Source organism: Myotis yumanensis, unplaced genomic scaffold (genome assembly GCF_028538775.1).
Source record: "Myotis yumanensis isolate MYYU_CA2020_CCGP unplaced genomic scaffold, mMyoYum1.0.hap1 SCAF_5, whole genome shotgun sequence".
NCBI lineage: Eukaryota > Metazoa > Chordata > Mammalia > Chiroptera > Vespertilionidae > Myotis > Myotis yumanensis.
In genome coordinates, this window is record NW_027223756.1 from 28,496,280 (window position 1) to 28,520,343 (window position 24,064).

At 43.2% G+C, this 24,064-nt stretch overlaps 2 protein-coding genes across 10 annotated transcripts in view; both read right to left on the minus strand.

Annotated features, from left to right (window-relative positions):
* LOC139010400 (protocadherin alpha-C2) overlaps positions 1 to 24,064 on the minus strand; it is a 171,271-nt gene that overhangs the window by 104,232 nt on the left and 42,975 nt on the right. Inside the window, exons 1-2 of one of the 9 annotated variants that reach the window (XM_070414801.1) lie at positions 6,377 to 8,792; positions 2,810 to 2,999 (exon numbers count right to left, since the gene is read on the minus strand). The exons of 5 other annotated variants lie outside the window; for them this stretch is intronic. In XM_070414801.1, the coding sequence (XP_070270902.1) occupies positions 2,859 to 2,999; positions 6,377 to 8,773 (2,538 nt within the window). In that variant the 5' untranslated portion in view covers positions 8,774 to 8,792 and the 3' untranslated portion in view covers positions 2,810 to 2,858. Of the gene's footprint in view, positions 1 to 458; positions 3,000 to 6,376; positions 8,793 to 12,284; positions 14,712 to 24,064 lie in introns of those variants that run through there. 3 more of the 9 variants (XM_070414791.1, XM_070414790.1, XM_070414796.1) reach the window with 3 other exon arrangements.
* Positions 17,205 to 19,610, minus strand: LOC139010048 (protocadherin alpha-6-like). Its single transcript, XM_070414176.1, has one exon. It carries the CDS (start codon positions 19,608 to 19,610, stop codon positions 17,205 to 17,207), a length of 2,406 nt encoding a protein of 801 aa, XP_070270277.1.

Below are 24,064 nucleotides of genomic sequence, written 5' to 3' on the forward strand. Positions count from 1 at the left end.
TTTAAACATGTTTGAACTCAAATTAACTAAATTATAAAGTTATGCATTATTATGGCAATGAATAAACATAATAAGTGGAGGCCACCGCTTAGAATTTTTAAAAAAATGGGTAGGAAGAATGAACTTGCTGCAAAATTGAGAAGTAGAAGATTAGAGCCTTGCCCATGCCCGTCATTTCTCATCAGTGAACCTTGCCTCTTTCCAGACTGAAACTTATGCATTCACAGGAAGCTTTAGCCACCTATTTCATTTTTGTTATTACTGAGTGGAGGTGTGTTCATGAAGATTGTAGTGCAAAGTAATAAAAATGGCTGGACTTCCGGTTTGCTTTAAAATAAGCCATCGCAAGAGAAAGGACAAAACAAATAAATTAAGCAATAAAAATTACATTAAATATTGGTGAACTATGTGGTTGACATTAATAGCCATGAAATACATCCCAGAATTACTGTACTTACATTCCCGCAAATCTCCTGTTGTTCTCCGTTATCTCTAGAACCAGGAGGTACACTAGGACTGAAGGCCATGAGGTCCGTCTTGGGCGGCCCCTCCCCAGAGCACACCCTCTGCGGCTTCTGCTGCGAAAATGACCAGCTCCCCACCGCGCTGGAGCACACTAGCTTGGGCTTTCCTGGTCCGCACCAGCCCTCGGTGGGCGGCGCGGAGCATCGCAGCGCTGTGTAGAGCAACAGTGTGAGCACCAACAGGCTGGACACCGCGCAGATGGCGATGATCAGGTACACGTTCACGTCCACCAGCGCCGTCCCTGAGCCCTGGGCACCCAAAGAAGCTCGCGAAGAGGCCTTGGGCGCCTGACCGCTGTCCACCAGCGACAGCAGCACAGTGGCGGTGGCCACCAGCGCCGGCTCCCCGTGGTCCTTCACCAGCACCAGCAGGCGCTGCCGCGGAGAGTCCGCCTCGTCCAGGGCGCGCGTCGTGCTGATCTCGCCCGTGTACAGCCCCACGCGGAACGGGCTGCGCGCACCACCCGCCGCCGGCAGCAGCTCATAGGACAGCCACGCGTTGTAGCCCGAGTCCGCGTCCACCGCGCGCACCTTCGCCACCACGTGGCCCGCGCCCACCGACCCCGACACCAAGTGGCTCACTGCGCCACCCCCGCCGCTCGGCCCATGTGGCAGCAGCGCGGGCGCGTTGTCGTTCTCGTCCAGCACGAACACCTGCAGCGTCACGTTGCTGCCCAGAGGAGGCACGCCCGCGTCGCGCGCGCTCACCTGGAACTGCAGCAGCTCCAGCTCCTCGTGGTCCAGAGGCTGCAGCGCGTACACCTTGCCGCTCTCCGCGTGCACCGACACGTAGCTCGACAGCGCGCGCTCGCCCACCCGCCGCTCCACCAGCGAGTAGGACACCAGCGCGTTCTCCTGCGCGTCCAAGTCCCGCGCCGACACCGTGAAGATGTGGCAGCCGGGCGGGTTGTTCTCCTTCACGAACACCGTGTACTCGGGCTGCGCGAACAGCGGCGCGTTGTCGTTCACGTCGGCCACCTCCACGGACAGGCTGGCTGTGGACAACAGCGAAGGTGAGCCCCCATCCCGAGCAGTCACTACTACAATGTAGTTCGCCACGCTCTCGCGGTCCAGGGCGCTGTCCAGCACCAGCGAATAGTAATTCTTGAAGGTGGGCATCAGCTTGAAGGGGGATTGGGGTGTTAATGAGCAGGTCACTTGCCCGTTGACACCGGCATCATGGTCGGTTACACTAATCAAGGCGATGACGGTCCCCAGTAGAGCGTCCTCGGGAACAGGAAGTGAGAGTGAAGTCACTAGCAACTCCGGAGCGTTATCATTGATGTCCACGACTTCTACCAAGATGGTGCAGTGACCAAACATTGGGGGACTTCCATTATCAACTGCTTCTATTTGAAGTTTCCACAGTTGAGTTTCTTCAAAATCTATTTTTCCATTTACTTTTATTTCTCCAGTGACTGGTTCTATGCAAAAAGTTGCTGCTGTATCCGGGGAGACATCACTTGCAAAGGAGTAAAGAATGTGGCTATTTGAACCCTCGTCCAAATCCGAGGCGTTGAGTCTAAGAACCAGCGTGCCATTCCTTGTATTTTCCAGTAGCTTTACCCGATGGACTGCTTTGTCAAATACTGGGGCGTTGTCATTTGCATCCAGCACTGTGACCTGTACTTCTACAGTACCTGTCAGCTCAGGTTTGCCCCCATCTGTTGCTTTAAGCACCAAGAGGAGCTCCGAAGCGACTTCCCTGTCTAAAGGTTTTTTCAGTACCAGTTGAAGCGGTTTTACCTGGTCGTCTTTGGTCGGTACTTCCAGAGAGAAGTATTCATTGGGGCTCAGTCTGTAATTCAGCAGAGCGTTGACTCCGATATCTGCATCGGAGGCGCCCTCTAGCGAAAAATGAGAGTCAAGAGCCCTAGTTTCGGAAATAAATAGATTTTTTTGTGTTGCTGGGAACACAGGCGGGTTGTCATTAATGTCCTTCACCTCCACCTCCACGTGGAAAACCTGCAGCGGCCTCTCCACCACCACCTCCAGGTGGATGCTACACTCCAAGCTCCGCCCGCACAGCTCCTCGCGGTCGATCCGAGAATTCACAAACAAAATGCCATTCTGCAGATTTACCTCCAGGAGGTCCCCGCGGCCTTTGGACGCCACCCGGAACAGGCGCGGCACCAGCTCCGCCAGCTCCAGCCCCAGGTCCTGCGCGATGCGGCCCACGAAGGTGCCGTGCTTGGCCTCCTCGGGGACCGAGTAGTGGACCTGGCGGCTCCCGGTCTCCTGAGGAGCGAAGAGCAGAAGCGAGAGCAGCAAAAACCGGGCTCCCTCGTCACCTGATCCTGAAGTTAACATCATGCCTTGATTCTGGTTAGTAAATCAACATTTCGCGAGTAGAAAGGTGTAGTCCTTTTGAGATATTTCTTCCGAGTCTTTATTCCTGTGGTCCCAGGTGATCTTAACAATATGGGTGTGCTTGTAGTCTTTAAAGCTCCGGAAAGGTGGAGAATCTTTCTGATCCTGGGAATAATGGTAGTTTTCTTTGTTAAAACAATCCTCTCCTTGGAGAACAACGACATCCTGTGGCTCAAAATGGAAGTACGTTCGCGTTTATACTGGTATTTCTTTGACTTACATGGTTTCTTCTGTGATTCCCGTCATATTGGTCCATGTTTTTCTTTGTGGGCCTTTAATTCTTTATATAGTACTTGTGTGTGACCACTAGATCTTTAAAGGTGGGTGTGTCTTATAAATTAGAATTCCAAGAAGAGTTTTATCTTGCATATGGACATGTAAGAGAATGTGCTACCACACAACTATATTATCATATATATGAAGATGAAAACTCCATGTTGTAGGTTACTAGTGATACTGGTTTTTTAGACTTTTTAGAAATTGATCATTTTGGAATTAGTTCTTATTAAGTTTACTCCATTGCTAATATTCTATAATTTTCTATTGCTTAATCTTTATACTATGTTAAATTATTCTAAACATTTAGTCCAGTTGTGTAGAGGGTAACTCAAGATGCAAGTTCTCTAAGTTACCTCTTTAACATAATGATATTTCAAATCAGTGCTAAATATGTAAGCTACTTATCAATTCATCCAAATATTTCATTGCTTTCATGTTAGTGAATTTACCAAGTACTGGTTTCTGGAAATACAAGGTATACTCACCTTTGGCTCACTTTAAAGCTTTTTTCCAATTCCTGTATCTGCTCTGGATGAATGCTGTTGTCTCCACCCTGAAGGACAATTTAAATTTGCATTGCATCCATTGCTATTTATAAAGATAACCTCTCTCTAATTAAAAAAATACGCACCACTGAATCAGGAATTCAAGTTATAGTTGCCAGTTTGTTTATACCCATTTTATTCCAGAATTGGCTTAAGGAGAGTGTGGTATAAAGGGTATTCTAAATCCCATTCATTCATTCAATTTTATTTTCCTGTTTTTATCTCAAGTACAAAAAAAATACATTGAGATTTCCATAACTATTATCAATTACAATAAAGTTTATCATGTTGTCTTTTTTAAATTAAAATATTTTAATCATTCTCAAGGCTGTTAAGGAACAACTATTCAATATTTGAAATCCTTCCACTAAGATGGCAGCCATTAGGAAAACCCCAAATTTTTCTACTAACAAAAACATTGTATGTGGATACCCAAGGGAATCTAAGGTTTTATGTAAAAGTGCAGTCTTCATTTGAAACACTTTAAAATGCTGATTCAGTGAATCTATGCCAAAGATTTATCATTCAAACTACTTCTAAGACCAACATATTTGCCCTAAATAAAAGCAAGAAGATTTTAGTACATGGAAGTGAGGAAGGGAGAGGGAGAGAGAGAGATAGAAACATCAATGATGAGAATCATCATCCCTGCCTCCTGCATGCCCCCTACTGGGGATTGAGGCCACAACCCCCGCCCCCCATGTGCCCTGACCAGGAATCAAACTGTGACCTCCTGGTTCATGTGTCAATGCTCAACCCCTGAGCAACACCAGTCAGATTATTATGCTGCTAGATAAAATCCTAACTTGTTAGATTAATATTTTTGTGAATACTTGTATTTATAAAGAAAATATGTTTAAAAGAAGGCAAAATAAAACAAATAGCACTAAATTGGCAAACACATAATTCTATGTTTCATTAATACCTCACATCAAGAGTTATCTTTAGACAAGGCTTTTCTGCAGAGGGGAACACTGATATAAAGGTCTGAAAGAGAGGGCAGATATAAGAAGAAGGAATTCTATACACAAGTTGAAATACTCTGCATAACTTACCGTCTATAATCTCTAAAGGTTGGAGACTGGCCATGGAAAATATTAACATTGAAGACAATGCCATTCTTAAATTCCTGCCACAATTCTCTCTTTTAGTGTTTCTAAACTTCAATAGAGGTGTCAATTTTTATTAGAAGCTATTTTTGATGCACATAGAGTAAACATTAAATCTGCATACAGAAAGGAAAAGATAATTGCTAAAAAAAAAAAGGGGGGGTCAAGATGCATTACTATTTGGTAACACTGAAATTAATAAAAAATTTAAAATAAAATTATAGATACTGGGTAACAACCAGTTTCAGAAAGGCATAATTAATAAGATAGTATTGGCCACCATGCAATTTATTTTATTTATTTTGTTTTTTATTGATTTCAGAGAGAGGGAGGGAGAGAGAGCTAGAAACATCAATGATGAGAGAGAATCATTGATCCCTGCCTCCTGCACACCGCCTACTAGGGATTGAGCCTGCAATCAGGGTATGTGCCCTGACCACAATTAAACCTCCTGGTTCATAAGTCAATGATCAACCACTGGGCCACACCAGCCAGGCAATGCAATTTAATTGTTTTGCATTTCTGAGTCTATATCATCCCAACACAACCCTGTTTAAGATGACTAGAGAATTATCAAACTAAATTGTACTATATGATATCAAAGCAGTAAAAAAAACATTCTACAAAGATAATTCTATTTTCTTTTGAAACTTCTAATATTAATTTGGATGAAATGAATCATTTTCAATCTTCTAAAATAAAATTGATTTTCAAATGCTCTTCATTAGTAAACATAATCATAACTCCTTCCTCAAAGTTGAAGAGCTAATGCTTGAATAATAAGCAATGCCTCATTCTGCTAAACAATAGGATACTGGGTAAAATTATATAAATAAATAGGAATTATTTTCTGCTGCTAAAATAAGTGAGTAATGTACACTGACACAGGTACCACTACTACAAAATAAAAATTTTAAAAAAAATAAAAGCTTAAAACACAACTTAATTCCATAGATTAGAACATTTTTATGAATGAACTTCCTGTTTTCATGTGGTACTATTAAGAATAAAGTATAAACATTGAATATTAAAGATCTATTATGCATTATAAGTTATGTTACACTACACACATTCTTTACTTAGGGAATAGAGAGCACACTTTTACCAGGAAGAAAATTGATCCGCTCAGTCTTTTTGTTACTATAACATGGTCATTTTTAAATTTAGATTTGAAAACTAAGTAAATTGTGAATTAAAGTGCTAATCCTACAAACATTTGTAACATTAAAAAGTTAAAGGCTTATTTTAAAGCCCACAAAAACATTAAATATTTGTAGTAAAAATATAAATAAGTTCAGGATAAATGACATATTTTTTAAATTGAAGTAACCAGCAAAAGTTGATGCACAGGGTACAATAGACAAAATATAAAATCAACTTTTAAACTAAACTATGCTACAATAGGTATTTCTAGATATATTTAAGGCATTATAGAAATATGCTATACAGACAGAGGATGAAGATATTCCAAGACATGTATTTGACAAGGAAAAGGTGGCGAAATAAAATATCATTCAAAAAAATATGAAAATTAAAAAGTAATACCCACCTTCCTAGAGTGGTCCCCTCCAATAGACTGTTCTTCCGTTTCCACCTCTGGTACTGGACACGGTGGAAGACTGGGGCTGAAGGCCATGAGGTCCGTCTTGGGCGGCCCCTCCCCAGAGCACACCCTCTGCCGCCTCTGCTGTGAGTAAGACCAGCTGCCCACCGCGCTGGAGCACACCAGCACGGGCTTCCGCGGCCCGCAAGCACCCTCGGTGGGTGGCGCTGAGCACCGCAGCGCCAAGTAAATCAGCAGCGAGAGCACCAACAGGCTGGACACCGCGCAGATGGCGATGATCAGGTACACGTTCACGTCCACCAGAGCTGTCTCAGCGCTCATGGCACCAGAAGATACTCGCAACGAGGTCTTTGGCGCCGGGCTACTGTCCACCAGCGACAGCAGCACAGTGGCTGTGGCCATAAGCGCCGGCTCGCCGTGGTCCTTCACCAGCACCAGCAGGCGCTGCCGCGGAGAGTCCGCCTCGTCCAGGGCGCGCGTCGTGCTGACCTCGCCCGTGTACAGCCCCACGCGGAACGGGCTGCGCGCACCACCCGCCGCCGGCAGCAGCTCATAGCACAGCCACGCGTTGTAGCCCGAGTCCGCGTCCACCGCGCGCACCTTCGCCACCACGTGGCCCGCGCCCACCGACCGCGACACCAGTTCGGACAGGGCGCGGCCCTCGCCGCCCGCCACAGGCGGCAGCAGCGCGGGCGCGTTGTCGTTCTCGTCCAGCACGAACACCTGCAGCGTCACGTTGCTGCCCAGAGGAGGCACGCCCGCGTCGCGCGCGCTCACCTGGAACTGCAGCAGCTCCAGCTCCTCGTGGTCCAGAGGCTGCAGCGCGTACACCTTGCCGCTCTCCGCGTGCACCGACACGTAGCTCGACAGCGCGCGCTCGCCCACCCGCCGCTCCACCAGCGAGTAGGACACCAGCGCGTTCTCCTGCGCGTCCAAGTCCCGCGCCGACACCGTGAAGATGTGGCAGCCGGGCGGGTTGTTCTCCTTCACGAACACCGTGTACTCGGGCTGCGCGAACAGCGGCGCGTTGTCGTTCACGTCGGCCACCTCCACGGACAGGCTGGCTGTGGACGACAGCGAAGGCGAACCCTGGTCCCGCGCTGTCAGCACCAGCTCATAGTTCGCCACACTCTCGCGGTCCAGAGCGCTATCCAGGACCAGGGAATAGTAATTCTTGAATGTGGACACCAGCTTGAAGGGGACATGGGGTGTTAGGGAGCAGGTCACCTGCCCATTGGCGCCAGAGTCACGGTCAGACACGCTGATCAAGGCGATGACAGTGCCCAACTGAGCATCCTCTAGCACCGGGAGAGACAGCGAAGTGACAACCACCTCGGGCGAATTGTCATTTTCATCCAGGATTTCCACTAGGACAGTGCAGTGACCAGCCATTGGTGGGTTTCCTTTATCTGTAACATCTACATGTATTTCATAAGTGTTACTATCTTCAAAGTCAATAGCATCATTTACTCTTATTTCTCCCGTGCTTTCATTCATTAGAAATTTCCTTCTTATGCTGGGTGTAACCAAGGAGCTAAATGAATATATCAATTCCTTGTTTATTTCTTCATCTGCATCAGAAGCATTTAGCCATATTACTGACGTTTGGTTTGGTGCATTTTCATACATCTTCACTTCATATATGGATCGGTCAAATGTTGGGGCATTATCATTGGCATCCAACACCAGGATCAGCAGAGAAACAGATCCAGTAAGTTCGGGTTTGCCTCCATCGGTTGCTGTTAACAACAACAAAAGCTGAGGATTTTCTTCACGATCCAGCAGTTTTCGTAGCACAAGTACTGGGAATTTGCCTTTGTCTTTCTTGTTTATAATATCAAGAATGAAAAACTCATTTGGGCTGAGTCTGTAGGTAAGCTTTGCGTTTTCTCCAACATCCGCATCAGATGCGCCTTCTAGTGGAAATCGAGAGTCAAGCAGTCGAGATTCCGGTATTGCCAGCTTTTGTTCTGAGACAGAGAATACCGGAGAGTGATCGTTAATGTCCTTCACCTCCACCTCCACATGGAAAACCTGCAGCGGCCTCTCCACGATCACCTCCAGGTGGATGCTGCACTCCACGCTCCGCCCGCACAGCTCCTCCCGATCGATCCGAGAATTCACAAACAAAATGCCATTCTGCAGATTTACCTCCAGGAGGTCCCCGCGGCCTTTGGACGCTACCCGGAACAGGCGCGGCACCAGCTCCGCCAGCTCCAGCCCCAGATCCTGCGCGATGCGACCCACGAAGGTGCCGTGTTTGGCCTCTTCGGGGACCCAATAATGGACCTGGCAAATCCCGATCTCCCAGGATGCGAGGAGCAGAAGTGAAAGCAGCAGATGGCCGGTTCTCAGGTTGCTGGGTCTGTAAACCAACATCATACATACTTTCCCGGTTTTACAAATCCATGAATCAGCGGTCTAGAAGACTAACATGCTCTGAATTTTCCTGTTGGGTTTCTTACATTCAATTATATCGAAATGGCTGAGATCTCAGAATGACGCTCCTTCCTGGTCCTTGAGAATCACAGGATTATGCCTTTGTTCTAAAAACCCATTTTGTGGAAGACAGCGACATCCGGTGGCTTAATGTGTAAGTACAATTCCATTGGTTACCTTCTTTTTCAATCAAATCTTTTTCTTTTCCCCCATGATTTGATACTTCAATTCTGCAAGGGCATACATAGTTCAGCTGCAGGAGGCCCCTCCACCAGCAGGCACAGCCTGCAGCCAGCTCTTCATGCTCACGATTCAGGGGCACAGCCTCTCCCAACACAGACACACTCACTCCTGTATTCCAAGATGACCCCAGGGTCCCACAATCCTCACAACCTGCTCAGCTGTCCTCATCCCTACCCGTCCTTCAGGTCGGATGGGAAGGAGGACAGTGCTAGAAGGAGGTGGCGGTGACTGTGGTAGGAGAGGAGGTATCGGGGGCTCCATAGGCTCCGGTGGGCCTCAAACAGTGAGAACTTCAGGGGCGCTGATAGGGTGTTGAAACCCTGGGGAAGCACAGCTCAGGCCAGAAGGAGAAGCCCTCCTTGATATTGTCCAGGACAGAAAGTGCCCTGTACATGAAGCCCCGAAAGGCCTAGTTGTCATTCTCACTGAGGTTCATGTCCTCTGGACTGTCCACTCTATTTTTACATATCTGTATCTCTACGGACTATCAAAGCTTCACATTATGTCTCTTTTGTGAATAATAACAATCATTGTCCATCCCCAGTACAGATCCCTAGTAAATGTAGAATCTTGGAGAAGTCATTCTTTCCCTAACCATGATTATAATTTCATTAGCTAAATTTGAATATACCCTTAATATCTGCATAACAATGAGTGTACTCATATTTCGTTGGATAACAAATTTAGGTAACTTCAATTTCTGACACAATTCATTTCTCTTTGTCATTATTTTGAGATTAAATAAACCTTATTCAGACACTAATTTTAAGTATCAATTCTCTGTGAGGTATTTGGATATCCTAAAAGAGAATACTAGCTTCAACATCAGAAATTTCTCCATTCTGATTTCTATTTCCCAACTTACTAATAATGTGACTTGGGGGAAATAATTTACACAACTACTTTTATAACATTTGTATAATAATATGGTGGTTGTGTAAATTAAGTGCGTAGGATAGTACCTTAAGGAAAGTGAGTGCTTCATAAATGGCTATTAGTCTCGGGCCTCAGTTTAGCCGCATTTATTTTCATAATGCTGGAGACACAGATTGGTTCCTTGGGGAAAATTATTACCAATATAATATTGTTACTCTACAGCGCCTTCACTAATGCTACTGCTCAGGCTGAGTAGAGGCTCCTGTTTTTAGGAAAACATAAAAGGCTTTTATTGAGAAATCAGTTATACAGAACAAAGTTTTACTTTTTTATGTACATCTTACATGGGCAAAAAGAATCTTAATTATGATTATAAATAAAATAATTCAAAAATGTATGATTTTTCACTTTCATAGACAACTACTTTCATCATTGTTATGTTTAAGCTTTTCAAATACCCCAAATATATATTTTTGGAATTATCTAATAGTTTTGCCTAGCCACTGAGCCAAACTGGTAAGGGTGGGGGGTGACATTTTTAGTGCTCCTTAATCAAATATAACATATTCAGATACCTCAGCCCAAGTTTAAGTAACATATGGAACCTGAAAAAAAAAGTGCAAGGACAGAGATATTTGAAGGTATAAACCTAGATTTAAGGTGGATTGTGCTGACAGACAGGTTTTACCATGGAAATTCAGAGACTCTTCAAGTTTTAAAAGAAATAAAATAAAATATTGTTTTGTAGGATGTACCAAACATGTGTTCTATAGAATGAAATTTTTTAAATTATTGAAATATTTATTCGGAATAACTAAGTTACTTTCATTTTCATGGTTATACTACTGTGGCTCTATTCTCAAGACCACTCTGATCTTGTTCCACTGAGTTTTTAATTAAGGAACATTGTCTAAAATACCTAACACAATAGAAATATAGAATAGAACTATAATCGCATCACAAAAACTCCACATACATACAAAGGAAGTTTTTAAAATATTAATTAGAAAACAAATGCTTGAACTAACAATAGCGTGTGAAGAACCACCAACTTGAAAGGCACAAACCACAATTCAGGAAATATAAGTTTGCCATGTAGTGACTTTACAGCTGCATCACCTAATATCCAGATTTCTGTCTTTTGGAATATTGAAGAAAAAGTAAATACTCATATAAACTGGTAGAGGTAATTAAGTTCCAAACTATGAATTTTAAGAGAACTCAAAGTGTAGAATATAGGTAGATCTTTAATGTCCAAACTTTATATCCTTACCAGAAGTTTTTGACAGATAGGAGAAAGATTTTTGAAGAAAGAAAATATCAATTGGGATGTATTTTCTCCAATATCAGATAAAATATGAATTTCAATAAATATTCTAAGTGTAGAGAAAATTCTCAATCAGCATTTTCTTATGGCCTATGTTGTCAGACATATAGAAAAAATTCTACACATTTTTAATAAGAATTATATTTGTAACATTTGCTGTTAAAATTAGATCCCTCAAGTTAAAGCAACTGTTTTCAGGCATACACTGGAGGTTACTCATTGACGTTATAAATACTCAGTAGTGCTGACCAACCATGTCTCTCAAAGTTCTCCACCCACAGAAAGGTAGAAAACTACAAAGTTGACTAGTAACAGTTACTACATATTTCTGCTATGAGGTTTCTTATAAGCAAAGCTATTAAATGAGATATTATCCATACCTTAGAAATGAATAAATGATGATAGAGAGTGGTATTGAAGTTTACTTAACATGTAAAAACTAAATTGATTTTCAACAAATATGTCCAGGTACAATGACATCACAACTTTAGTAATTCAATATGACGCCCATAACAGGTATTAAGTAGAAGTAATTCATCCCTGGCCGGTCTGGCTCAGTTGGTTGGAGGGTGGTCCAGTACATGGCTGGTTCCACTGAGACTGGCTGGATCCTCTGGGGTGGAGGGAGCCCCTAGGTCCAAACCCCCACAGGGTAGCAAAGGGGAGGCAACAGGTCCATGTTTCTCTCTATATTTCTCCTTTCCTCTCTCTAAAATCAATTTTTAAAAAAAAGATATCCTTGGATGAGGATTTTTTTTAAGTAATTCAGTACCTAATGAATAATTGTTCAACATATGGCTTATAATGATTCTCAATTGGAAGTGGAAACAAACACAAAAATAGCTATAAATTTAAGGTATTCGCATTCTGGAAGTAAATGTTTAAATTAGACCAGATACCTAAAAATAAATGGATAAAAACTATTTAAATGTACTGTATAAGTAATAAGAATATTTTCTAGACTAAATTAATAAATATATTGATACATAAAGTATAAGAGCAACCTACCTTCCCAGTGGAGTCAAAAGAAGCTTCTGGATCTCCCACTGCAACTACAGATCCAGGAGGACCTGGAGGAAGACTAGGGCTAAAGGCCATGAGGTCCGTCTTGGGCGGCCCCTCCCCAGAGCACACCCTCTGCCGCCTCTGCTGTGAGTAAGACCAGCTCCCCACCGCGCTGGAGCACACCAGCACGGGCTTCCCCGACCCGCACGCACCCTCGGTGGGTGGCGCTGAGCACCGCAGCGCCAAGTAAATCAGCAGCGAGAGCACCAACAGGCTGGACACCGCGCAGATGGCGATGATCAGGTACACGTTCACGTCCACCGGAGCTGTCTCAGCGCTCATGGCACCAGAAGACACTCGCAACGAGGTCTTCGGCACCTGGCCGCTGTCCACCAGCGACAGCAGCACAGTGGCTGTGGCCATAAGCACTGGCTCGCCATGGTCCTTCACCAATACCAGCAGGCGCTGCCGCGGAGAGTCCGCCTCGTCCAGGGCGCGCGTCGTGCTGATCTCGCCCGTGTACAGCCCCACGCGGAACGGGCTGCGCGCACCACCCGCCGCCGGCAGCAGCTCATAGGACAGCCACGCGTTGTAGCCCGAGTCCGCGTCCACCGCGCGCACCTTCGCCACCACGTGGCCCGCGCCCACCGACCCCGACACCAAGTGGCTCACTGCGCCACCCCCGCCGCTCGGCCCATGTGGCAGCAGCGCGGGCGCGTTGTCGTTCTCGTCCAGCACGAACACCTGCAGCGTCACGTTGCTGCCCAGAGGAGGCACGCCCGCGTCGCGCGCGCTCACCTGGAACTGCAGCAGCTCCAGCTCCTCGTGGTCCAGAGGCTGCAGCGCGTACACCTTGCCGCTCTCCGCGTGCACCGACACGTAGCTCGACAGCGCGCGCTCGCCCACCCGCCGCTCCACCAGCGAGTAGGACACCAGCGCGTTCTCCTGCGCGTCCAAGTCCCGCGCCGACACCGTGAAGATGTGGCAGCCGGGCGGGTTGTTCTCCTTCACGAACACCGTGTACTCGGGCTGCGCGAACAGCGGCGCGTTGTCGTTCACGTCGGCCACCTCCACGGACAGGCTGGCGGTGGCCGACAGCGAAGGCGAGCCCCCATCCCGGGCTGTCACCACCAACTGGTAGTGTGACAGCTTCTCGCGGTCCAGGGCGCTGTCCAGCACCAGCGAATAGTAATTCTTGAAGGTGGACACCAGCTTGAAGGGGGCATGGGATGACAAGGTGCAGGTCACCTGCCCGTTGACACCGGAGTCCAAGTCGGACACGCTGATTAAGGCAATGACGGTACCCAGTGGCGCATCTTCTGGGACTGGAAGGGACATTGAAGTCAAGGAAATCCGAGGGACGTTATCATTAACATCTAAGACTTTTACCAAAACTGTACAATGACCCGCCATCGGTGGGTGGCCTCTGTCCGTGGCGTCAATGCGGATTTTATAGGATTTCACTTTTTCAAAGTCCAAATTATTTCGAATTTTTATTTCTCCACTATTTGAATCTATGCTAAACTGGTCAATTACCATGGGTGGAACAAAGCTATTAAAAGAGTAAGAAACCTCCCGATTAGTTCCTTCGTCGGGATCGGAAGCATTCAGTCTGATAACTATTGTGCCGTTGTCTGAGTTTTCGAATATTCTCACTTCATATTCAGACTGTGGGAAACGGGGAGCATTGTCATTCACGTCCATCACAGTGACCAGCACCTGAACGCTGCCGGTGAGCTCAGGTTTGCCTCCGTCGGTGGCCGTCAGTAATAAGTTATGTGTCGGAGTTTCCTCTCGGTCCACAGATTTCCTTAACACGAGCTCAAGTTGCTTATTCTCCTCACTTTTTGAATTCACATCTAGCGTGAAGTAATCACTGTAGCTAAGCCTGTAGGTTAAAATGGAGTTCGCCCCAATATCTGCATCCCAAGCGCCCTCTAGCGGAAACCGAGAATCTGGCAATCTGGATTCTGAAACATGCAGCTTTTGCTCCTTTACCGGGAACACCGGCGGGTTGTCGTTAATGTCCTTCACCTCCACCTCCACGTGGAAAACCTGCAGCGGCCTCTCCACCACCACCTCCAGGTGGATGCTGCACTCCAAGCTCCGCCCGCACAGCTCCTCGCGGTCGATCCGAGAATTCACAAACAAAATGCCATTCTGCAGATTTACCTCCAGGAGGTCCCCGCGGCCCTTGGACGCCACCCGGAACAGGCGCGGCACCAGCTCCGCCAGCTCCAGCCCCAGGTCCTGCGCGATGCGGCCCACGAAGGTGCCGTGCTTGGCCTCCTCCGCCACCGAGTAGTGAACTTGGTCGCTCCCAGTCTCCCAGGCTGCCAGGAACAGAAGCGAGAGCAGCAGACACCGGGCTTCCGGGTCTCCTCGCCAAGGAAACAGCATGTCAGGTACTCGTTTTATTGCTATCAAAGAGCTTGTTTGATACAACGGCGTACTGGTGCGTTTCCTGAAGTCTTCAATACAATTCCGCTGCCTCCGCCATTGTTCAGCATTTAGAGACGGATACAGGACTCCTAGAGGAAGGCTGGATCTTGGCTGGACAGAACTTCTTTGTGGACAGCGACATCAAGCGGCTCTAAAGGGTAATAATTATTGAATTCACTTACCTCGCTAAAATGGGGTTCTTTTAATCCAATGAATATTTTCTTTTCTCTTATTCTACTTAATAGCGTATCTTCACCTTTGTCAGTCGTAGAAGTATTTATACCGCCTGGCTCCTTACGTTAATTTTGTTCCAGCTGGGGATCTCTTTCTTCATAAATAAATTTTTCCCAATATTTTAAATATTGATATATACACCTCAAAAGTTGCACTTTACTTTTTCATATTAAATGACTCAGTAGTGGGTGATTAAGCTCTCCTTCGAATTCATATATTAGCAGTTCTCAAGGGTGGCTGTGATTTTAAAAAACACCTTTATTTAATGAGATCTGTCTTAATATATTTAATTGGAACCTCTGTAGGGGCGCTTATCACTGACCTTTTATTCTAGTTATTTTGGAACAACAAGAAAACCCTTTTCTTACTATCAGAAAAGACTTCATAAAATATGTATTAGCCAGCATTCTTTACTTGAAGGTTTTCTTGGGAGGTAAGAATATTTCATTAACTTGACCCTAACTGAAGATTTCTAAATTTTAAAACTTAACTAAAGCATCACATATGGCTTTTACTTAAGTACCTATTAATCCAGATGTATGATAATGAGATTAACATGTAATCACAATATTTTCAGGCACAGAATAAACTTATTTTAAATCCTTATGTAAGTGCAAGTAATATGGAAAGGGGGAGTAAGAGCATTTTCTGTGAAACTACTTACATTATCTTCAAGTAAACTACTATATAGTTCATTCTAAATCATGAGAAAGATTGTGTAAAGATAACTGCATTCTTCAATATCTCTGTGAGAACTTTTTACCAACAAAGGAAATTTTCCATAGCCTTGGTATGTCCGTTTGAATTTCCGAAAAAAACCTTACCGTAATAAAAAAGTGATAATTGGTGGATAAAGATTGGAGTATGGAGGAGGATTTCATATCAACTTCTAGTCATCCCCCACCTCAAAAGTAGAATTTTAAATTTTTCTTCAAATATGCTTGGGAAATGGTTTTTAAAGTGTATGTATGTGAAAAGAAAAGAAAAATAAAGCAATACAAATAGAATTACAATTACCATCATCATCAAAAGTTAGAACATTTATAGGTTATTCTACAAATTTGACTATTCTTTCAACAAGAGGAGCAAATTTGTTCTGATTGTGTGGATGCAAATTACTGCTCAATGGTAAATAATTCCATTGAATATGGGCATCTCTACCTTTATGTAAAAGAACACTGAAAACAATAAACAGACATCCTAAAATAACTTCCTAAGGTATACTAAGATTTTACCAACTGTAAAAGTGGACAATACTCGCGGTTGAGTTTGTTTAAGTAAGGTATTGTTCCACTAATGTATAAACACAGAAATGGATGAATAAATCACTATATAGTCATACAATAAAATAAGATGCAGGTAATTAAAAGAGAGAGAAAACCAAACAACCAGAAAGCTTTTTATGAAATAATATGGCATAAATACCAAGATATAGTAGAAAAACTAAGAGTAGGTTAAATATAAGCACTTGCTTTTAAAAAAAAGAAGAAGAAAGGCAGATTGTATATATACATATAAAATCTTAGAGAAAACTAAAGAAATTTAAAATGTTTCAGAAATTCGAAGAGTTAAAGTGATTGGTTTAGGTTTGAAGGTGACAGACTTGTCACTATATACTACTTGACATTTTGAATGTGGGTATGTTGGTTATACAAAGAAAGAACAAAATAAATATACTACTGAAATATCATTTAAACTATATTTTTAAGTTACAATATTCATCATGGGCAAGCAAAAAAAACTACTAAGTTAAAAAGAATTCAGTAACTAGAAAAAGAAGATTGAAAAGGAGAAATAAATTGGAGTAATAAGAAAAAATTAAGATAATTCAAGTTCTAGACTAAGCATAAAAAGGCAATATTGAACAGGTGATATTGAAATAGGTAAGTTTTTATAAATAAAAATATATAGAATATGTCAAATTTGTTTTTTAAAAAAGGATTATAAAGACTTCATAGCAAAGTGGGGCGTGTAAACATTCAGTTAGGGACTTCCACTATATAATAGAAAGTAAACTCATTATTCCAATTAGTAAAAATTTCCCACAAAAATAAAAAATAACTAATATAAATCGCCAATTATAACCTACAATATTGGACACTCTGAAAACAAAACTGCATATTTAACATACCAGTAAATATAATTCAACATAAAGAGTGCAAAAAGTGCAATAATATTAAAAACAAAATTACATATGAATCTATCAACTAAATATATAATTATATTAAAAATATTTGAGCAGAAAACCTAAAAGACTGCGTTTTTAAGTAGCTGAAAATAAAAATTCTTTAGACTCACGTTGTCTGCAGAGCTGGGACCCTGAGGTAGGCTGGGGCTGAAAGCCATGAGGTCCGTCTTGGGCGGCCCCTCCCCAGAGCACACCCTCTGCCGCCTCTGCTGTGAGTAAGACCAGCTGCCCACCGCGCTGGAGCACACCAGCACCGGCTTCCGCGGCTCGCTTGCGCCGTCAGTGGGCGTCGCGGAGCACCGCAGAGCCGTGTACAGCAGCAGCGAGAGCACCAACAGGCTGGACACCGCGCAGATGGCGATGATCAGATACACGTTCACGTCCACCAGCGCCACCTCCGCGCTCGCAGAGCTAGAAGACAATCGCGAAGAGGCCTTGGGCGCCTGGCCGCTGTCCACCAGCGACAGCAGCACAGTGGCCGTGACCGCCAGCGCCGGCTCCCCGTGGTCCTTCACCAGCACCAGCAGGCGCTGCCGCGGAGAGTCCGCCTCGTCCAGGGCGCGCGTCGTGCTGATCTCGCCCGTGTACAGCCCCACGCCGAACGGGCTGCGCGCACCACCCGCCGCCGGCAGCAGCTCATAGGACAGCCACGCGTTGTAGCCCGAGTCCGCGTCCACCGCGCGCACCTTCGCCACCACGTGGCCCGCGCCCACCGACCCCGACACCAGCTCGCTCACAGCACCGCCTGGGCCGCCTGGAGCCGGAGTCAGCAGCGCGGGCGCGTTGTCGTTCTCGTCCAGCACGAACACCTGCAGCGTCACGTTGCTGCCCAGAGGAGGCACGCCCGCGTCGCGCGCGCTCACCTGGAACTGCAGCAGCTCCAGCTCCTCGTGGTCCAGAGGCTGCAGCGCGTACACCTTGCCGCTCTCCGCGTGCACCGACACGTAGCTCGACAGCGCGCCCTCGCCCACCCGCCGCTCCACCAGCGAGTAGGACACCAGCGCGTTCTCCTGCGCGTCCAAGTCCCGCGCCGACACCGTGAAGATGTGGCAGCCGGGCGGGTTGTTCTCCTTCACGAACACCGTGTACTCGGGCTGCGCGAACAGCGGCGCGTTGTCGTTCACGTCGGCCACCTCCACGGACAGGCTGGCGGTGGCCGACAGCGAAGGCGAGCCCCCATCCCGTGCTGTCACCACCAACTGGTAGTGTGACACCTTCTCGCGGTCCAGGGCGCTGTCCAGCACCAGCGAATAGTAATTCTTGAAGGTGGACACCAGCCTGAAGGGCCCGTGGGGCATCAGGACGCAGGTCACCTGGCCATTGGCGCCAGCATCTTGGTCGTATACACTGATTAGGGCAATCACACTACCGAGTGGAGCGTCTTCCCTGACTGGAAAGGACAATGAAGTCAAGGAAATCTGAGGGACGTTATCATTAACATCTAAGACTTTTACCAAAACTGTACAATGACCCGCCATCGGTGGGTGGCCTCTGTCCGTGGCGTCAATGCGGATTTTATAGGATTTCACTTTTTCAAAATCCAAATTATTTCGAATTTTTATTTCTCCACTATTAGAATCTATGCTAAACTGATCAATAACCATGGGTGGAACAAAGCTATTAAAAGAGTAAGAAACCTCCTGATTAATTCCTTCGTCGGGATCGGAAGCATTCAGTCTGATAACCATTGTGCCGTTGTCTGAGTTTTCGAATATTCTCACTTCATATTCAGACTGTGGGAAACGGGGAGCATTGTCATTCACGTCCATCACAGTGACCAGCACCTGAACGCTGCCGGTGAGCTCAGGTTTGCCTCTGTCAGTGGCCATGAGCAATAAATTATGTTCAGGAGTTTCCTCTCGGTCCAAAGTCTTCCTTAACACGAGCCCAATTTGTGTATTATCATCACTGTTTGTTTTCACATCTAGCGAGAAATATTCACTGGAACTGAGTTTATAGGTTAAGATAGAATTTACACCAACATCCTCATCCGAAGCGCCCTCTAGTGGAAACAGAGAATCTGGCAGCCTAGATTCGTAAATGAGCACTCTTTGTTCCTTTACCGGGAACTCAGGCGGGTTGTCATTAATGTCCTTCACCTCCACCTCCACATGGAAAATCTGCAGCGGCCGCTCCACCACCACCTCCAGGTGGATGCTGCACTCCAAGCTCCGCCCGCACAGCTCCTCCCGATCGATCCGAGAATTCACAAACAAAATGCCATTCTGCAGATTTACCTCCAGGAAGTCCCCGCGGCCTTTGGACGCCACCCGGAACAGGCGCGGCACCAGCTCCGCCAGCTCCAGCCCCAGGTCCTGCGCGATGCGGCCCACGAAGGTGCCGTGCTTGGCCTCCTCCGGGACCGAGTAGTGAACCTGGCCGCTCCCAGCCTCCCAGACTGCAAGGAACATAAGCGAGAGCAGCAGACACCGAGATCCCAGTCGGCCTTCCAGGGTAATAACCATGTCAAATACTTGTTTTATTTCCAACAGAAGATCTCTCGGCATTGAGATGAAATACTGTATGATCCAAGTCTGTTAATGCAAATCTTCTGCGCCTGCCATCATTCAGCACTGGTGGAAGGATGCAGTAATAGGAGGATTGTGTTTGAATACTAGCTAGATGTAACTTCCTGGTAGACATCGACATCATGCGGCTCCAAGGGGTAAGTAAGAAATGAATTCATATAACTGCGCTATGCTCTAGTTCTTTAAATTTTTTTAAAAAGTCTTCTTTTGCCTTACTTTAATAGTAAGTCTCCTCATGTTTGTCATTTGCAGAGTCGGTTTCATCTTGTCTGACTTCTTTTATAATTTAGAGTAGGGTAAAGGATCAACTTTTTCATAGTGAAATGACTTTCCTTCCAATAATTTATATATCAATCAATTAAGAAAAGTTAAGTGTGATTCGAACGCAGTTTGGGAATTAGAAGTGCAAATTATCCTACACTTTTTATGTCCATAAAAAACATTTGCCTATATTTCAGTCATCAGACATGCTGTTATATTATGCTCTGAGAAAAGAATGTAATTTTAAATGAACAAATTTTATCCAAAATTTTAAAACCTTATAGATTATTGAAGTCCATTATTTTTTTGTTCAATGAATATCAAATACTCCTGTGGATGGCTCTTTTACTTAATAATGGAAGATAAAGATTTTAGTGTATATTTATATTCTTTGCATTTATAAATTTCTCTGCAGTTTATGTTGGGCCTCCCCCTTAAAACATTTTCCTTCACATACTTCCCCATCATTACTAATTCTAGTGAAATTTCTACCCATTGTTTTCTGATGCTGTGATCCTTCAGTTGCCCCTAAATGGCCTCATATTTTTCTCTCAACCTCAACCTTTTATATGCTTTTATTTAAGTGTTCCCATCCACTTCCAATGTTTCAATTAAGAGTTTTATTTAAGATATTCCCAAACCTACATCTTTCTCATTTCTATGGTTATAATTGTCATTTTCACCCATACATGCTGAAAATTTCTAGGAACTGCAATGGAGATAGGTTTGGAAAGTAATTTAATTACAATTTGAGGAATATGAAGAGAAATCATTAATAACCCCCAAATTCAACCCTTGACATTTTCATTTTATTTTAATGGTATGAACATTCTCCGTATCACCAATATGATACCTTTTATTACATCTTCTTCCTTACCTGCCCTATTCAAAGTCTGCCTAGAGTCCATTTTTCTTTTCACATACCATCACATTTATCTTCATGATTACAGCTTTTATTGAATTGCACTAAATTAAAAAATTCTGAGAAATTAGAATCACTTCTACATGACCTGGTATGTGATCACAAGGTAACTTTTCCATTGTTATTTTCAACTACTCCCCAACGTGAATTCTATTTTACATACAATATAGATCACTTGTTTTCTTCTTCAATACATTATTTGTTCAAGCTGTTTCTATAAAATTACCTCCATCTTTACCTGTGAAATGCTAGCTTCATATCAAAATAAAGCCCAACTTTCAATTTCACCATTAATTCATTCTTAATGTCATCAACTGGAGGTGATTAAACTCTTTCTCAAAAGGAGAAATCAGAGTCACAAAAAGAGACTTCTCAAATGGACACATGCCAACATACACCTTCTGTCAAAATTCTGATATACTTGTAAAATCATCAAGACAACTGTAATCAAAGCTCCCCCCAACAAGTTACACCTTAAAATTATAACCTAGATCAATGTAGTAGCTCTTATCACTAAATTTCTATTGCAGTTATTTTGAATAAACAAATAGTTCATTTGCTAACCAATAATAACCCCAAAAGAAAAGGGTCCTTTGCTTGCAGGAAGATTAAGACTTGACAAAAGATATATTGAACTGCAGTCTTGTTATTAAAGTGTTTCAATAGTGGTTAAGGTGTTTCATAAATTTTGCCTTAAATGAAGTCTCCTCAAATTTCAACTTTCTAATTTGTTAATTAAAATTAAGTATCAAACCTCTTTCCATTACAGTTCCTAGCAACTTCCAGAAAGCTTATAATATAATTCTATTAAGTATAATAGTTTTAATAATTCTGTTTGTTGGCTTTAGTAGAAAATTATACAATGTTTCTAAAATCATTTATGTAAAATAAGTTAACATGGAAAAGGAAAATGGTCCTCTCATGAGAAACAGCTTAAATATGTATTCAGTTATTTCTAAAAATACGTAATTCATTCTAGTGGGGCTGGTGTGGCTCAGTGTTCAGTGTTTGAGCGTGGACCTGTGAACCAGGAGGTTCATTCCAGTTGGGGTGGGGTTACAGGCTCCATCCCCAGTAGGGGGTGTGCAGGAGGCAGGAAATCGATGATTCTTTTTCATCATTGATGTTTCTATCATCCTCTCTCTCCTTTCCTCTCTGAAATCAATAAAATCTATTTTAAAAATAATTCATTCTAGTTAAGGGAGAAGATTATGTATAGAAAAAAAGGCTTAGTCAATCTATGAATAACTTCCTCTCCCAAAGAAAGATTTCAGTTATAACATAAATCAAAGAATTTCTATTTTAAATCTAAATTAACTTGATTTTTTTAAATCTGCCAATTGCTAACAAATTGGTGAGAACTCCCTTCTCAATTTCTAGGATTTCCCCCAAAGTAATAGGATATTCAAAATATTTGAATAGTATGATACAAGTGTATTTATAAAATTAAATACATGTGAGAATGCAAGAAATAGGCAAAGCAATAAAAATGGGAATTGACATTTTATCATACGAAATGTGAAATATTAACTACCTGCTAAACCCACATTGTTTTTTTTCAACAATTGTAGAAAAACAATTGTCTGTATTTGAGATGGAGAGTACCCTTGCCTATGGTAGATTCAAATGTACAGCTTTGTTATACATCATTGTATTGGTAAGCAACCAACTCAAGAGGGAAGTTTGTATCATGGTACACTTATTTTTTTTAATCAGAAAACATAAAAGCAATCATAAGTACAAAATTTTGAAAATTTTTTATTTATTTTTAGAGAGAGAGGAAGGGAGAGGGAGAGAGAAAGTAACATCGATGTGAGAGAGAAACATCCACCTGCTGCCTCCTGCACACACCCTACCTGGGATCCAGCCCTATACATTTTGGTGCACTTGGTGCATGGAATGATGCCCAACCAACTAAGCCACACCAGCCAGGGCAGTACCAAAATTTTAATTTAGAAATGTTAAGATTTTCCTTGCTATGAGATTTCACAATGACATCTCACCAACATAATTTATAAATTGTAAAAATGCAAGTTAGGCAAAAGCTAATCATTGTTCCACTAAATGTTGGTGTTAATGGGGAAAAATAATGATATATCTACAAAATGGGACACGATAGATCTGGGAAGAAATATGAGACAACCCCTTAAGTAACGATATGTCATTACTTATTGATTGAAGATATATTGATTGAAGAAAACAAGAGGAAAAGCAAAATGAACACTATGGAATAAAATGGGAGAGGGCAGTTTATTTGTATATAAAGAAAACATCTCCAGAAAGATAACAAGGTATTGCAATATTTGAAATACTCAAAAAGATGTATTAAGTAGCTTAATATTGGAGATGGGAGGGAAACATTTTAAACCATGTAAATGTATTTCCTATTAAAGAATTAATAAAATGAAACCATTCAAGCTAAAAATATTAAACTATAAATTCATCATGAGTATGCAACCCTAACTGTTTAGATAAACAAATACTACTGGAAAACATTAATTGGTGTAACAAAAATACTGAAATAATTGATATTCAACTGAGAACAAAAAGAAAACTAATTCAATGATGTAAAAACATTTTGATGTACCATAGTATCAGGCTTTGAGAACAAATAATGCCAAATATATGTCTTACAAGTATTTCCCTACATTTCCTAAGATTGAAAATTAAAATATTTATAAAAATTTAATTCCGGAAACACTTTCTATCATGGAAAAAAAATAATCCATTAACTACAACCATAAAAACCTCATAAAGAGGGGGAATATTACTGAAATAAACTCTATAATGCAAAGCAATTCTCTCCAACAAACCAAAATTAATTTTAAGTATAAGCATTTTTTTAATATACTTTTATTGATTTCAGAGAGGAAGGGAGAGAATGATAGAAACATCGATGAGAGAGAATCATTGATTGGCTACCTCCTGCACGCCCCCTACTGGGGATGTGCTGACCAGAATCAAACCTGGGACCCTTCAGTCTGCAGGCCAACACTCCATCCACTGAGCTAACCAGCTAAGGCAATTTTAAGTTAATGAGATAGTACCAACAGATAACTTACACCTAAAAGAATAGTAAGTACAAAGCCATAATATATATATATATAAAAGCCTAAGCAACCATTATGACCAGGCGACCAGCCGGTAGCCACAATGTACACTAACCACCAGGGGGCAGATGCTCAATGCAGGAGCTGCCCCCTGGTGG

Bases quoted from the DNA above. Each gene is read 5' to 3' on its own strand.
- LOC139010048 (XM_070414176.1), bottom strand. From the start codon at position 19,610: ATGGTTATTACCCTGGAAGGCCGACTGGGATCTCGGTGTCTGCTGCTC.